This window comes from Ciconia boyciana, chromosome 11 (assembly GCF_034638445.1).
Source record: "Ciconia boyciana chromosome 11, ASM3463844v1, whole genome shotgun sequence".
In the NCBI taxonomy this organism is placed as follows: domain Eukaryota; kingdom Metazoa; phylum Chordata; class Aves; order Ciconiiformes; family Ciconiidae; genus Ciconia; species Ciconia boyciana.
Window position 1 is genome coordinate 2,121,405 of NC_132944.1, and position 16,877 is coordinate 2,138,281.

Sequence of the window (16,877 nt, forward strand, 5' to 3'; positions counted from 1 at the left end):
GGTCCAGGTATTTCTGCTAACACAAAGAATGCATTAGAGCCTTTTGGAAAGGCAAATCATTCTGACTGTCTCAGCTTCTTGCCTTTGCTCTCCCTAAGAACTGTTAACCCCAGGTGCACTTGGTTTCTGCTTGCACACATCCTCCCAGCCGGGGTCCCATCTCAGCCTTTGGATTTCTCCTTCGGATCAAAAACTACGGATGGTGCCAGCGGGCTAGCTGGGTGTGGGAAGAAGTTTCAGGCTCTGGTGAGTCTCAGGGGGGGCAGGGGGGGGGGAATAATATTTTCACAGCTTTTGCAGTGCTTTTAATTGTACAGTGACATATGGAAGATTAGTGAATCTGTGAATCCAGGCTAAAGGGTCAGGATTAAATACTTGCTGGACCTGCTTCACAAAGTTAAAGTAATTAGTCTGAGATCAGACAGAAAAGCCAAGTGCTATTTCTAAGGGGCATTTAATGAATCTCATATAAAGAATTTGGTGGGAATTTCCTCATTTTCTGAGGAAAAATCTAAAAATATTTGAAATTGGCTTTTCCTATTTAAATATTAAACCAGCACAAGAATTAAGTTTTACCAAGTACAAAGTTGCATTTTTAAGTGCAACATTTGTTGTGACTGTCCTTCCCTGACCAGCACGGTTCCACTTTAGGGTTTCAGACTGCCTGTGTTTGAATTGTTTGTAAAAATTCTTTCTAGATTTAATCGAGGTCTATTTGCAGGAGACTTTATTTCTGCCTCCTGTTTGATGCTTTGAAATTAAAACCACGATGACTGTGAAACTGAGGTTTAAAAGTAGATGTGTGTTTGCATAACAATGTATTATATATACACAATACTAGAGCTCCATGGCTACTGTAATTGCAGTGATAGTGTATCTGCAGTGGCAGCTCCTTGGAAGTTTGCATATAGGTCAGAAGTTTCCAAATGATGATTGAGATTATATGTATTACGGATTGCATTTTCCAAGTATGCCACAGTTTAGTCATGGGACTCATTAGCATTTGTGAGAGCTGTGAAGTTCTGCTCCTTCATGCTAAACTGAAAGTTCAGCTCTGTGTACCCGAACCAGCCCTGTTTCATGTTGCTGAGATATTGCAATGTCTTGTCTTACCTCTTACTTCAGTTTATTAACACATTGCTGCAACGGAGTCTATTGCAGTGGATGAAGCAACAGGACTCAATACCTTACTTCCTTGACCTTGCGTGTTACGCAATTTTTAGATTTGCTTTGGTTCTTGATCTTAAGTACAGTAGCTTACACTGTGCTTTCTAAAGAAAGCTAGAAGTGATCTCCTGCCAGTATTAAGTGGATGTTTAAAACTGCATGGGTATATTTCTTGTGGTTCCTTCTAATACTCGAAGACAAAACCTCTGTTGTCCCAACTGTGTAAAGTACTTCACATGCACCATTTTATGCAAATTAATTGTTTTTTAATAGTATAGCTAAAATGAAATGTTATAATAACATATAACAATTTAAAAGACACAATTCAAATATTTTAAAAACTACTGCTAATTTACAGTTCTTCATTTCCCTCATTAACTTTGTAGAAGAAATTTGGACCCATATATTTTAATTTACAGCAGAGGAAAAGCTAATGGAACCAACCATCAGGCGGGCATTTGAAGCTGTTTCACCGTGTCTCAGGCTGTGTGTGTTCTAAACAAAAACGACCTAAAAGTAAATGTGCAAAATGCCTGTTACTTCTGTATATAAACATGGCAGATTCCTTTATAGTTTTGCAACACATCAAGTTTGCAACTTCATAGCTGATTAAGCGCACCTTACAGTGAGAGATTCTGAGAGTACGGAGGAACTAAACACATTGCTCTATTATGCTACGCAACTCACCAAGTCGGTGAGTCTGATTTAGCGTAGCTCAAGGCAGAGTTTGTGTGAGGACTCACAGCCGTTATGAAAGAGCCAGAAGGCTAAGGCAGGATCCGAACCCCGTTGAGCCAGGCACTGTACCCGCAGAGCAGAGGTTCACCTTCTTGCTGTTCAGCCCTGCTGGGCTCCTGTGATACCTCATCTAACTATTGTTTCAGCTATAGAACAAATCCTTTGAAGCCTCTATTTAATAAAGATGAGTGAATAGGCTGAATTTCTCATTAGAACAGAAAACTGTCAAACTCACCCCCCGAAGATTTAGGTTTTACATTTTCTTCCTAGATAGTCTGAGGTTTAATAGATTTCAGCTATTTATTTGGAATTCATTTTAAGGAAATAACAGTCATTCATACCCTCTGATAGAAAAAAAATCCCAAGCTTTTTGATGACTGTCTACAGTTGGACAGTATCTGGCAGCAGGTCAGAAGTTGCAAGAAAAGCAATAATATCCTCCTTTATCATGAAAGCCTATGTCAGCCAGGACATTCAGCACACAGGAAGGTCTGGAGTTTCTGCCTGACTCTTAAATTCTTCAGCTGCCTCAGAATTGTAACTTCTCTTAACTCTCTGAGTCTTGTGTGTGTCCAGGTTCTCTCCCTCTGTGTGTCCACGTTCTTGTGAAATCCTTCCTCTCACCGCTCAGTAAAAATAAGTTATTACATGTGTTGTATGAAACCCTACCCTACCTTTTCTTATAACTGAAACAGACGTCAAGACAAAAGGTAGGGGACATGAAACACCAATTCCTCTTTTCCAAAATGGGGAACCGAGGCAGAGGCTAAGTAAATTGCTCAAGGACACACGGTTTCCACTAGTGGTGAGGGAACCTAAACAAACTCACTGAAGCTCACAGGAAGCTATGAGTAGCATAGAGCAAGGGACAAGCAGGCTTCTGTACCAGAAAGATCCAGTGGAACTGTACGACAGAATGATGTCAAAATAAACTGACATTTAGGAGTGGCAGAAAGATAAAGTTCTGAAGGAAGGTCAAGATCAGCAAAAAAGAATTGTAGAAGCCTGAAAGACACTTAGCACAGTCCCAGATCTGTTTCAATGTAGTGAGGAAACCAAGTGACAGCAATATTGTTTATCTTCTTTCTTCATCTTATCTTCTTTCTGGTGTACCTTCTAAGTAAAAAGTAAATGCATTAAAAGACTCATGCAAAGTCTGGGTGTTGTGTTCTGCCTTTATTGCATGTCCCTGAAAGCACAGTGATCATGGGGTATGCTCTGGGGAACATGCAAAAGTTTCTTCAGAGGTTTTAGTTTTCAGGGCTTCAACATTTAAACTCTCTCTCCCCCACAAGAAAGGATAATGGGCACAGTCTTGTCCCCTTGCAGCCCATGTAGAAGCCCATGCTGTTAATTATTTCAGTTTGCTAGGGACTGTAAATGAACAAGTGATTCAGCCTGTAAATAAAACCGGTAGATGTCCATCAAGGGGAATTTTATCAGTCTACAAGATGTCAATAGACACATCCTTAACCAAAGCAACTAACTCACCAAATTTGAAGCACTCGCTTGAAAGGCTGGGCACACTACAGCTTCAAAGAAATAGCTGGAAAATGCTTAATAGAGTAAAGTTTACTTTTTTCCTTCTTGAGCAATTGATTGTTGCTATTTTATCCATATGGCGACACACACACACACACAATATTACCTTAGTGCAGAGACCCAGCATGAAAATTTACAGTCCAAATAATCTGTTGGCAAACAAATAAGCAACAGAAATCAGGATTTTATGTTTGGAAATGTCAAGTGGGCACGGTTATCTATACCACTTGGATGTATAGTGTATATTATGCATCATGTTCTCAGCTTTAAAATCTAGCTTACTGTCTTTGGCAAAGCCAAAGGATGGACCAGCATCTGCAAGAAAATGAACTGTGTTCCCTTTGCCACTGAACTGATCCCTGCACAAAACCCTATTATATTTATGCAGTTCTCCCACAAAAGATGTGCTTGGTTTTATTTCATTTTTAATCATACTGCACTGGAAGTTTAATTGAATACCTGTTCATTTTGATACTCAGAAATGTATTAATGTTTACAATCAATTGAATACAAGCAGATTCAGTTTGATACTCAAATTTAATACTTGCTCATTTTGATTCCAGAAGGTGTACAGAAGTCCCTGCTTAAAGAACCTCATGTCTGAGGATCCTTAGCTTGTTCCCTCCTTTGACTATTTCCCACCAGGGATCACTCTTTTCCCCTGCCTCAAATTTGGTGAGAATCAGCTTTTGTTACCCTGGAATGTATCAGGTAGCAGTAAGTGTCAGGGGGTTAAGACAGAAACCTTCTTACTTTGGAGGCAGCAGAGAAAGATCCCAGAATTCGGTCACAAAGTTTTATTCTACTCTATCTTGTACCCGTATTCATTTGCAGTACAAGAAAACAGTAAGTAGTTCCCTAAAGAATGTGGACTTTAATTGAAATGGAAGAACACATCCTTCTGGTGCCCAAACATTCTGGTATGTGAAACGATTGTTTGGTTAGGAAAAGGAACAAAAAAAAAAAGAAAAATCAAAGTTTTGGCAAGCCCTGGTTTTGCATGCCCCAAACACCAGGTAGACACCTGCACAAATATTGTTTGCATACAAATAAAACTGTGTACACAGAAGTCTGGAGAAAAAATCTAAAAGCTGAACCACACTATAGAAGCCAAGCCCCAGATCTCCATCTTTTACAGTATGTCATTATTGCAACACTGATTAGTTTAAAGTAATTGCATTAAAGGAAAAAATAGAATAAATATTTTTGCTAAATGATGACAGATTCACACCCTCTGACACTGGGACTTTACTAGCATTTTTAACTAGTTGACTGAATTTTATGCAGAGGTATTTTTAGCTGCACCTGTAGGTTGTTTTTGCTTTTGTAAAATGTCTACACACATACCTACAATCTTTTAAACTTTCCCACTGTATCTACATGCTGATCAAAGCAGCACCATACACATAAAGAATCATCTCATAGAGATCCTTGCCAACAAGCCACTCAAAACAGATGATTCTGCTTTATAATATCCACAAGATTTACAATGTCCTTTTCTTTTTCTAAAAACAGGGAACCTGCAGGTGGGCAATGCAGGACTTAAGCTGTTCCTAAGCAGAGGCCCCAAACATGTCAACTGGTGTTGAAAGCTCTTCCAAGCCTGGCATGTTATGTCAGGGACTGTTACACAGCCTGCTTCCCACTGTTCACGCGTGGTGTATCATTTATAACCCAAGTGTGAACTGAAATGGAGAAAAATTGCTTGAACTAAAACCATGAATTTATGGATACCAGGACAATATTTTCTTACGCGGAACTGAAATTAAGTCTTCCCAATCACCAGCTTATTTTTTCTCAATTTTACTTGAGTTCCTTTACTTCTTAACACATACATGGGAATAATTTTACTATTTTTACTAGGAAACTAGAATTTAATGTTTGTCTACCAATTTACTGGTACCTAAAAAAGTGGGCTAAAACTGAGTATGTTTCCCCAACTTTCATACGGAAAATTATTCAACCTGTTTTGTTAGAAAATCTGTAGTGGGTTTGAAATGAACCTTGTAGTTATGAGAACTAAATGACATGAAACCGTTTTGGATACAGAAGCTTGAAACTTCAGGCAGAGAAAGCAGTGCTGCTATCTAGAGTAAAGGCTATCCCAGGCTTTCTATTATAAATCCTGTACCTTCTGTGCTTTCCAAAAGGCAAACTTCAAGTACTTGGGACTGATTACTTTTCTGGCAAGTGTCTAGCTCAGACTTTTTTTAAAAAAAATGCACTTAAAGATATAAGTAAAAGTCATTGATCTCTTGATGAGAATCATAATTAGGAAGGTGAATGTTTTACCAGAAATATAAAAGAAAAATTGCATTAAGTTTACCTGTGTGCTGAAATGGCTTTGTGTTTCAGAGAAAGGCAATGATACTGGCAGACATTGTCTTAGCATGTTTTGAAACATTCATTCTGCATTGTCTAGATTGTGCCTGTGATTTCTGAATCTAGTTTCTTCACTACAAGATTTTGCATTTGGCTTACATGCAATGTGTTATTTTTAATTTGAATCTGCATGGATATACACCTGCAGCGGTAAGTGGAGACTTGCTAGTAGTACAAAAAAAGGATTGTCCAGAAGCAGAACAATGCTATACCATGGCATACACAGGGCCTCTCTAACGACTGACTGCAAATACAAGGAAATGGTTTACTGGGGGAAGGCTGTGTATTTCTAGTGCGATATTATCTTGCCCAGTAGACCAGATGGGTAACATTTTAGGGAAACATTTCATCTCCCCACAAGAGAATTGATTTTCTTTCTACCCAAAGCTCATGTATATTCAGTGAAAAGCCTGGTTTGTCTTTGTCCTATACTATTCTCAGGATTCTTGTCTACTTTCCCACATGTGGAACAAGGCAGAGGCCACAATGAAAGAATGGGCATGATAATAAAAAAAGAAAGACAGCAACCTCTTTGCCTCCCCTCTATGCTCTTGCAGAAAGGACAAGTCCATGAAGTTGCTGCACTGCAGAACATAGATCTTCAACAGAGGAAACCACTGAAGAAAAAGTACTATATTGGTCACAGTGGCTCCACTCTTTGAGAAGCCGTGTGTTTACCCCCTAAGTGAGAGGGCAAACTTTTGTCCACTGACAGACAAGTAGGCCACCCAGCAGCCACTATCCTAATCTGGAGAAAAGAGGCAGCTGGTAAGGACAGTAAGTCTCTTATCTGCCACTCAGGATGCCAGCAGGAGGAAGAGGCTATAGGAACAGCTGAAGGAACAGAAGGCAGGACAAATTCAGTGCTTCTCCAAACAAGGAAAAGGGAAGAAGAGTTAGTATTTTAGTTCAAGCCCTTTTTTTTCTTTTTTTTGGCTGCCACAGACCCATTATCACTGCATGCTAATTTGCATTTAATACTGCAGCCTCCTCCCCACTTTTACATACGCATTGACTTTTAACAGCTAGACATATTAATAGCAGAATCTTTTCAAATTGTGACAGTGGAAGATACTTTATTGTAATGCATTTGCCTAAGTGCAAAGTGCCAAATGCAAAATAACAAGAATAACCCTGATTTTGCAAAATGGGGAAGAAAAAGTGGGTCAAGCTTAAGCGTACTCATTGCTGATCTGCTGAATTGCTAAGCACCTGAAGCTAGTGGGTAGCAGCAGCAATTGCAATTGCTCGTTGAGGTTCTTCTTGCCTTATTAAATCAAGTCAATACTTGCTCAATGATCAGAATCTCTCTCAGCTTCAGTCTTGTGTTGGAGCTCAGGGGAGGAGAGTTGCATGCAGGCTTGACTGTTCTTCTTATATGAACTAATAAACAGTATAAAAATGGAAGCATGAGCGATCTGTCTTGCCTGGGGATATTATTGAAACCTGGTTACATGTAGATTCATTCTTATTTGGTGATGGCAACTCCCAATCTGAAGTCACCTGTAGCAGATGAGGAATTCCTTGGGTGTATCAGATACTTCATTTACCTTTGGGCAGATACCAAGAAAAATTACAGGTTAGTTAGCTAGTTCAAAAGGGAAAAAAAAGCATTGCAATTAGAGAGCCCATTATAAGTGGGAGACTAATACCTGCCAAGCTGCATTCTGGGATGTTGGGATCTGTTCCCAATGCCATCAGATGACATGCAGAAGAAGATGCAGTAAGTACAAGGCTTTGATTTTGAAATTATGTATATAAATATATATACATTTTTTTTTTTATCTAAGGGAAGATTGTAATCAGTATTTAATCAAAGATAATGTCTGCAAGGTCCAGAAGCAGCTCTGGTCTTCAGATTATATATTAAAGTTGGCTATACATTTATAAGTCTTGTTTTGTCATGAGCAAGGGTTTCAAATTGTGGATATGGTTTTGCTTTGAACAGTATATCATATCTTGCTCACTAAGTACAAAACTATATGGTTACTATCCTGAGAGAGCTAAGCATTTAATGTATGACAAATTGGTACTATGTTAGTTGTGAAAAGCATTTAAATGCCATAGCTAATTTTACACATGGACTGGGGACAGCTCTAATTCTTTGTTTCCACAAGGTACACAGGAGAGCCTTGTACCAGTTGTGTGTCCCATTTGAATGTATTCAGCTCATACATTAAATAAATACTGTTTAGAAATATTTTATAAGTATGCAGATCTTGAAGCCTATGTGGCAACACTGACTAGAGCAACCAGAACTCAGGAATTTACACAATCCCTGCAGTTAGTTTACAAACTGGTGGATGCACAGCCTAACTGGCTATTTTATCTTCCTCTGCTCAGATTAACTCTTTCCTATCAAAGTTTCCACCCCTATACTGTGAATGGTAGGTGATGCTTTGGGATTGTATGGGCATGTAGAAGAGGAGATTCTTGTAGCAATTTTATTCCTGAGAAAATACTACTAGATTTCATTACAGAAGTCAATGATCCTATGTACTGAGATTAAAAACCAAACCAAAACAGATTTGATAATCATTCCTTTCTCCTAATGTAATTGAAGGAACCTGTATATGAAAGACTAGCAAGAATGCTGAAATTAATGATATGCTACTTTATTATTTTTTTTTTAGATTTACACAAGATTCAATTCTTTAAGAGGCGTTCAAATCTGTCTAGAACCCAGGTTAGTGCAGTTTTGTGTATGTGAGTGGATGCAAGGGAAATCACTTCCCTATCACTTTCCTATTCTATCAAAAATTCTTCTTTAAGCACATTCTAATATACAGATCTCTGAGATCACATTAGGATAGTTAAAAGTATCCTGCTCCTATGTTGTTTTTCACATTGCTGCTACTTTCTACTGTACAGAAGGAAATAGTAGCCAAGGGATGTAAGAGAGCAACTGAACCAGATGTGACTTGAACATCTATTGCAGAAAGTGGCTGCAATGTAAAGGAACCGTTTCCTCTGGCTACAAAAGTGAGGGATGATAATAGCTACCTTTTTGCAGATAGGCAGCCCTCAATTTCAAAATCAAGTTTATAGTATCCTGTCTTGCTGATTAATGACACATCCATTTGCCAGAATGAAGCTGTAAGAACTAGCTTAGTGTGGTGCTGTGAAAAACAAACCAAAACCTGATTCAATTCCACCTAACCCACCCACCTCAGTCTCCCTGCCAGCTTCCTGGATTTAATTGCTCTCTCCGATCTTGCAAGTGAGTGCCTCCCACAGTGTTTTCCAGCGCCTTTCTGAATCTGGTTTCTTTCACAGGCTTTGCATTTGGATTGCTTCACATATTGCCAAAAGCTCACAGTCCTTCCCTCAAAGTCTCAAACCCCAAAATAAATGCTTTGCCTACCTTTTTCTGGTTCTTTCTTTGACCCAATTCTCCTTACAGACACAAAGCTGAAAGAATGCCATGACAGGCTAATATCGTTCAGGAGTATGCAAGCAATTATTATTGTTTAAAGAGCTGATGAATCTGTGAATTTCTAACTTGCACGAGCATATGCTACTTCTATTCAAAGTTTATTTGCTAACAAGGGCTTGTGGAAAATTTATTATTTCACTGAAGAATTACTCAAATTCTTGAGTGCGGGCTAATGAAGAAGAACTGTTACATAAACCAGAGCCAAGTTTTACACATTTATGTCTTAATAAGAAACTTGTGCAATATTTTTTATATAATCGTCCACATTCAAATTTGGTTGTTATACCACTTTTCTTAAGTCTAAATAGATGCCATAATAAGCACTCATATTCCGATCAGGATCACTGTAAATGAAAGAGATTACTGACTAAAGTGTTTATTTATGGACAAAGATACTAGAGATGAACCATGGAGTCAGTAGGACCATCATTCTTTGATACAGAGTTTGGTGAAATGAATGCTTTGTCCTTGAAGTACCAGTGTAGCTTTCACACTAATACTTCTTATCCAGTGTTTGCCTCTCTTCCTATTTTCCACAGCCACCATGCCTTTATATTATTAACTATCAATTTATATGAAAAATGTCACTTATGCTATTGCACCCTGCCCCTTTGATTATGACAAACTGCACCAAGTCCCATCTTTCTGTATCTTGTATCTCCAAATATGAGTCAATGCATAGTCAATAGAGACATTTTGTCTTCAAAAGACAGTTTTTTTATTCTCCTGGTTTCAATTACACACTAAATTCTGAGATTATAAAAAGATATGATCTCATTGCTTAAGTGTCTCCAACTACCAACGGATTAAAATTCTTTTTCTTATTCAACAAGCAAAATGCAGTATTTCACAGCTCTTTTCAACAGAGTTGTGGAAATCTTAATGCAATATTGGTAGCTTTTACATCCATGTTGCGTTGTTTTTTAAAAAGGACAGATGGGGAACAAAAGACATAGTGGCCATGTTAGCAGAGCTTTGGTGGTCCCTCTTCTATACTGTAGGAGTAAGACATAGAATATTCTAAGTCGGTCATCCACTGGGGGAGGGAAAAATTCTTGAGAAACTGGGTATCTACAGTGATGCTTGTCTTGTTTACAGAAACTTTTGTGCAAATGGTGACCAGAGACTATGCAAGAAAAATGTATTTCATAAACTTTAGTGCCAGTAACTATGCCCAAAGATTGAAATATCCAATAAATTGTTAGCAGTAACTTCTTGAACAGTTCCTATATCATAAACATTGAACCTCTCCAAATGTTGCATTTGAGTTACCTACAGAGAGTGTATCAACACTCCCAGTGAAGGTTGTGTTAGAGGATTGGTGGGCATCTGTCTTTAATGTTGTCACATGTCTAAAGGTCAATAAAACTGACTGGAGTAATCTTTAGCATAAATACTTATAGTAGCCCCCAGGGAATATGTATATAAAAGTTGTTTTCTAGGTTGACATCCAACAAATTATCTTAACTGTTATTTTTACTTGTTCTACCTGTACTAAAACTGGCATGGATATATTGTAATCACATCTTCTCTTGCAATGTAGCATATATTATAAGTACTTGAATGAAAAAAGTACTGGAATGGCCTTAAGATTCTGCTTCTGTGGAATTTGTTGGGTAATATCAAAAGCAACTGAACAAGTTAAGAATGAAATACAGTTTCCAATCCTACTGTAGTGTTCAATACTGAATTGTCCACACAAATTGTAATTGCTTTCTAACGGGAAGCAAAAGATGTTTAATCTCTTTCAGAAGTAGAAATTAGTCATTCACAGATCAAAATCTATTCATATGCAAAGATTACTCATCTATAAAGAGCTGCTTTTGGATGCAGTGTTAGATTACTCACTATACCCTGAAAATAACTGCAAACCAGTTGAGAATGCTTATGTATATTTCTTTCAAGTTAATTACCTATGCAAAAATGCATCTGTTGGATGACACTGATGAAGCTCATGATTTTCAAATATTTCCTTGTCCTACACAGTGATTACTCAAAATATATCTGTTCAGAAAGAGAACTCATCAAGAATCTTTCAACAAAATGCTTTTCATTGGAAAATGAGATTCAAAGCCAAAAGTTCTGCAGGGAAATTAATTTATTTTGGTGAAGCTTTTGTCAGGAAAGGTTTCAGTGTTCCAAGACAAAGTTTCTAGTTTAGATGAGACATCCCTTCATTCCAAATTATCAAATAATGTAGGCCAATTGCTTGGGACAAAGTAAGTTCCAGGATTTTGCTCTTATTCGTGTGTATTTATACAAAGTAAACCAGTTGCATTAGGAGAGACTGAAAGACCTATTGAAAACCAGCCACCAGAGCTGGGTTTGGGTATCCAACTTGGCTACGGCAGAATGTGAGGACTTAGCATGTAGATAAGAGACTTTACCCCTAACGTTTGTTTTGTTTTATTGACAAGCTTCAAAAATGGTCTTTGCTTTATGCTCTAAAAGTTCTTAGGGGACTCTTCCCAAAACACTTCCACCCCATGATTAAGTCACTTCTAATCCAGAAAGAACTGTTTCACAGATTCCAGATACAGTTGCACTGTTATGGGATTCAAGCTAGGAAATAGGAGATGTGCAATCATTACAGCTTAAATAAGCCTGGATTCCTCCCTTCAGATTGAAGTAGTAAAAGAAGTAAACCTTAACTTTCTTTAAAGCAGAAGCATCCTACCTGAGCCTTTTGTATACAGCACCACAGCAATCCTCATTTTTCAAGGGTTTTCAACTAGCTCTTTCTCTCCTAGCACCACCCCCTTTCATACTTTTCCATTTCTTTCAAGTAGAATCTAAAAGACCAGATTCCTCCCTCTCTAGTATGCTTTGTGATGGGAAAACAAATGGATCATAATTCATTTTCTCTTTTCCCCTCATGGTCTAGTCTTGAAGACATCGCTAAAAAGGAGGGATTAAACCTTTTGGGGGGAGGGGGAAGAGAGAATGAAGAAAAACCAAACCCAACATACATATTGTTTCCTGCATTCTTTTCCTATATCTTAATGACTGAGTTCTATGTCTATGACTTCATGCTACTTTCTGTACTTCGATTACTTAATCTTCAGCTAGCACTCTTTATACTAGCTATGCATAGGCTCTCAGTGTTGAATAGCTGGAGAATATCTTCAACTATAAATTTCATGCTGGTATTGCAGAATTAACCTCAAAAAGCACAGGCTGGATCCCAAAATATCCCAAGGACAAAAACTTCCACAACAGCAAGAACAAAACCAAGAAAAGCATACGGAGAGTGTGTGTATCTATCTATTTGATTATCCCAAGCTCTCTGAACTTGAGTCTGTAATGTTGCCAGTTCTCCTAAATGTATAGAATGCAATTTGCCTTTGGGGTACAGGAACTTTTGAAACTGCCGGATAATAAAGGCTTCCAGTAACGCCTTGCATTCTGTTCCACCATCCTATCTGCTTACATCAGTTAGTGATCCACCTGATGACAGCATCCCTCATCAATACTAATGGTAGCCAGCTTTCATTTAATCATGGTTTTGATGCCCTTATTTACATGTTGCCCTTATTTATACTTCTGTTCCTTGTGGGTTGCAGTGTGCACCTCCTTTTACCAGAGGCTTGAGATGGCTTCTAGACTGGAGTCCCCTAGTCAAATAGAGGAAACCCCAAGTGTTCTTCAGTCCACCTCCATGCTGAGAGGGAGAGCAAAGCCCAACTGACCCACTGTTTACAGGAACAGTAGGGAGAAGAGATGAGGGCTGGCCTGGACTTCTGGACACTTTCTGCTTCTTTTCTTCCTGTGAGGGCTGCATTAATGATTCTGCTTCCCATTTAACCTCAGCTGAAAAAAAAATCATATTAGGTACTGAAGAAGAGAAAGAAAGGTCCATCTGCCTTGTGAAGTAATGACCTAGATGCTCTACCCCAGGAGACTGGAGTGGCAGATAGTCAGAGGAGATTTCCACAGACAGGGCTGAAAATGACGTGAGAGCTGGAGCTGCTGGATTTCCAAAAGAGTGGCTGGATCACAGGACAGAATCATTCTACTCTTGGTAGAATCATGAGAATTAACAACACTGTACTGTCAAAGTTCAAAGGAGTTGGTCAGGGACTATAGCCTGTTCCTCAAGCCAGACCAAGATTGTATCATGGATGAGCCATACCACTAACAATATGTGGAAGAATTTCCCTTTGCAGGATTAAACACTGAGTTGTTGTTATACGACTGGCTTCAGGAGATCAGAGCTTAATGCAAACAGAAACTTGTATATGGCCAGAGAATTCAAGATAAGTTGTTGCCACGTAACTTTTTATTTTAAACTTCCCACTGGAAGTCTTCATACATTTTAAAAAAAGATTTGTAAGCAATACTACTTGCTATTCTCCAGAACTCCTGGAATGTTTTATCTCAACAGTGTTTAAATGCCCTCCCCATTAAAGATTAGATGAGTCAAAGTAAGAGAAAACTGCATGTCACAGGACAGCATGGCAACAAAGTGGTCATCACCTTTATTCTTTAGGGAACTTGCTGATTTGTGACAGCATTTGCATTTGATACTTCTCAGACACTTACAATTTTGGACTAAATAGCCTCTATAAAATAATGTCAGAGGGGCAATTGAGGATCTCTGTAACTACTGCAACATGAGCTGAGTGTTAATTTTCTTCCTTCTTTTACAGGCCATGGGGAAAACAGAACTGCTAGCCAGAAAGTGCAATGTTCATAATATTATAATGTAATCTCAGTATGCTGAGAAGTGAATAACTCTTAATTTTGATTCTGTTTATGTTTTGGACAGCAAAAGCAGACTGTTTATGCTGCAAGCATGCTAGTGAAACTCTTCCTAGGTAGACATATGAGATTTTACAGATGTCTGGAACAAACGTATGAATGCTATGAGTGGTAAGAATGAAAAAAACCAAAAAATTTAAACTTAATCAGAACCAGTTTTTCCTAGTGGAAAAGGATATGCATGTATATGCCTTTGGAGAGCATGCCCTTCTATGAGTTTCTCTACTGGTTACTGAGAGTCTTTTTCCTTCTTCATTCCCCATGTGCTATAGCAAAGAAGGAAGGCAGGTGCTTCAGATGAAGAAGCAGCATGTTATTTGCAGGTGGAACTTTCTCTTACAGGTGTGAAGTTTACTGTGCATGGACACCTACATCTGCTTGGCCCAGGAACATCAGTGATGTTTACTCCTGCCTAGTTTCCATGGTACACTTTGCCTCTCATCTACCAGAAGTGGAATAATACTTATAGCTGATTCATGGCTGAAGTGGGAACTTTATGTAGTAAATAGTTCCACTTTCTATTCTGGTATGCTCTTTAATCCTTCTTCCTGTTCAAATTGTTAAAGGGTGTTTTTGTTGTTGTTTTCCAATGCCTCACTCTTCGTTAATACAGTTTGTTGGTTTGGTGGGGGTTTTTTTTGTAGCTTTCCAGTGTTAGTAGGCATTAGAAATTTTTTCTTGTCGCTATTTCAGTTACGTCCAATGCTAGCAGGAATTCTGGCTTAAGAATGAGTATGTCCCTCGTATAACCACTGTTGATGCCTCATAAACAGTTGAAAGTCTTGAAAGAACAAGGGAAGCATGCCTCTCTCCATTTCAACGATAGAAAATTGACACATCAGGAGGCTATGGACCCTTACTGAACAAAACATTTTCCAAATATGTTCCAAAATATTAGAACTGAGTCCTCATTACAGTAATACCCAAGAGTCTTGTGATATTTAGCTTATCTTTCCTTCATCCTTCCTCACTAAGGTATGGAAGTGTAAAGTAAGAACAAAGAGCAAGACTGAAAACTGGAGGCTAAAACTGTCTCTAATGTCTCACAGAGACAACCTCTGAGATTGCCTTTGCAGCATGACCTACCTTCTAGAGGCTTTGCACCTCTTGGTACTGCTTTGGGCATAGCTGGAGCATATTCTGGTAAACATGCAGTGGGCTGGCAGCCTGCAGGAACGCAGTAGGTATGGGTGCTCAGGTGGGTCATGCTTATAGCTGCTCTGGAGATGGCTCTTTCAGAGCCCTCTAGACATAGCCCAAGTACAGGGACATGTGCAAAACTCACAACAGCGCTGCCAATTTCACCTTAGTCTTTCTAGTTCAGTGTTGCCAAGTCCTGTGACTTCCTTGAATCATGCAAATGTGGTAAGGACTGATATCGGTCTTGTGAGGATATGAGAAGTTCCAGCCCCACTGTGGACTTCAGCCCTCCACAGGACAGAACTCTTCTGAAATGCTGCTTTCCTTCTTTCTGTACCGCTAGAAGCAGCGGCAACAGCAAGGCTAGGACAGGAAGCAGAACTAACCCCCTGTTAGGGAGAAGTGTGAAATGTGGGGGCGTGAAAGAGCTCTTGAATTTGAGGTAAAATAAACTTGAGAATGTTTCTACTCCCTCAGCTATCCCCCAAAGATAAGGGGATAGCATATGTCATACTATTACCACCAAAGAACCCTCTCCAAGGGACAGATCTAATCCTTAAACAGGATTTTTTTTTTCTTTTGGTGTAATCTCACAGTTTTGATTCAATGATTTTGAAGCTACACAGGTGTGGCTAACAATGGCTATTCCCTGTTACTGCCTTGCTACTTAACAATTTTCCCCAACTGATGCACTTTCACTAACAAAGTAATTTTGGCATTCTTGAAAATCTCTCTCATGTTTAACTTAGTATCAGAGCCAGTAAAGTATTTAACATCTGCTTAATCATATTTCAATTACTCACTTAAGTGACTTGACAAAGTAGTTTCTGGTAGAGCCACAATTTGAGCCCTTCACTACTTTAAATCCAATGCCTTTGTAGTTGTTGCTCATTATAATCCAAAATTGCTATAATATTATTGCATATATTTTTATTGTGCATTTTATCTTAAAACCACATTATTTCCTTACTAACACCTAGCTCTATGAAGAGAATTAAATGACATAAAGCATCACACTTGAATACCCAAGTACGCTACAAGAAAAGAAAACTGGAATTAATGGAGCTGGATAATAAGAGTAACTTCAACAACCAGGAGCCATGACAGGCTCCAAAGCCAAATGAGTCTGTTGCTGAACTCCTCAATGATGTTATGATGTGGTAGAAAGAGAAGAAAGCCCATAAATAGATTCTGTGTTAATTTAAATTCAAGACCAGTACTAAAAGATGGACCTGGCAAGTCATGTGCAGCTCCTGCAAGTCATGTGCAGCTCATAGCAGAGCCACTTTTTTGTTTTGTTTTTTCTTAAAGGAGATTCTAAAACTTTTTTTTCTTTTCTGGCCATATTCCATGCTGGAAGGAGCAAAGCTCCTCTCATGTGGTTTGAAATATCCAGCCACTTAGCCAATGATGTTGGCCATTCCATATGCACCAGGGCATGTGGAATGACGCTCTTTCCTTGCATTAGAGTATTAGCACACTGCATACAGCTATTAATTGTCTCTAGCCATTCACAGCTCAGCACTGTGGTGTGTGTTTTCCAATATATTCTAATGGAAATCTTGAAAGTTGTTTTATTTTCTCTTTCTGGCTTCCTTAGAAATGTTTTAGGATTACATTTTTAATAAGATCTCTTCAAAATACTTCAGACTCTGGAAAACCTCTTCCTGGAGCAGATTACTATAGGAGTGGGAGTGCAGGCTGGCAAAAC

General features: G+C 38.6%; 1 protein-coding gene across 1 annotated transcript in view; it reads right to left on the bottom strand.

Moving 5' to 3' along the window:
- Positions 1-1,530: 1,530 nt before the first annotated feature.
- The window catches only part of LOC140658232 (uncharacterized), a 33,015-nt gene continuing 17,668 nt past the window's right edge, over positions 1,531-16,877 (bottom strand). Inside the window, exon 5 of the mRNA XM_072876385.1 lies at positions 1,531-7,379. Within this exon, the coding sequence (XP_072732486.1) occupies positions 7,372-7,379 (8 nt within the window). The 3' untranslated portion in view covers positions 1,531-7,371. The remainder of the gene's footprint in view (positions 7,380-16,877) is intronic.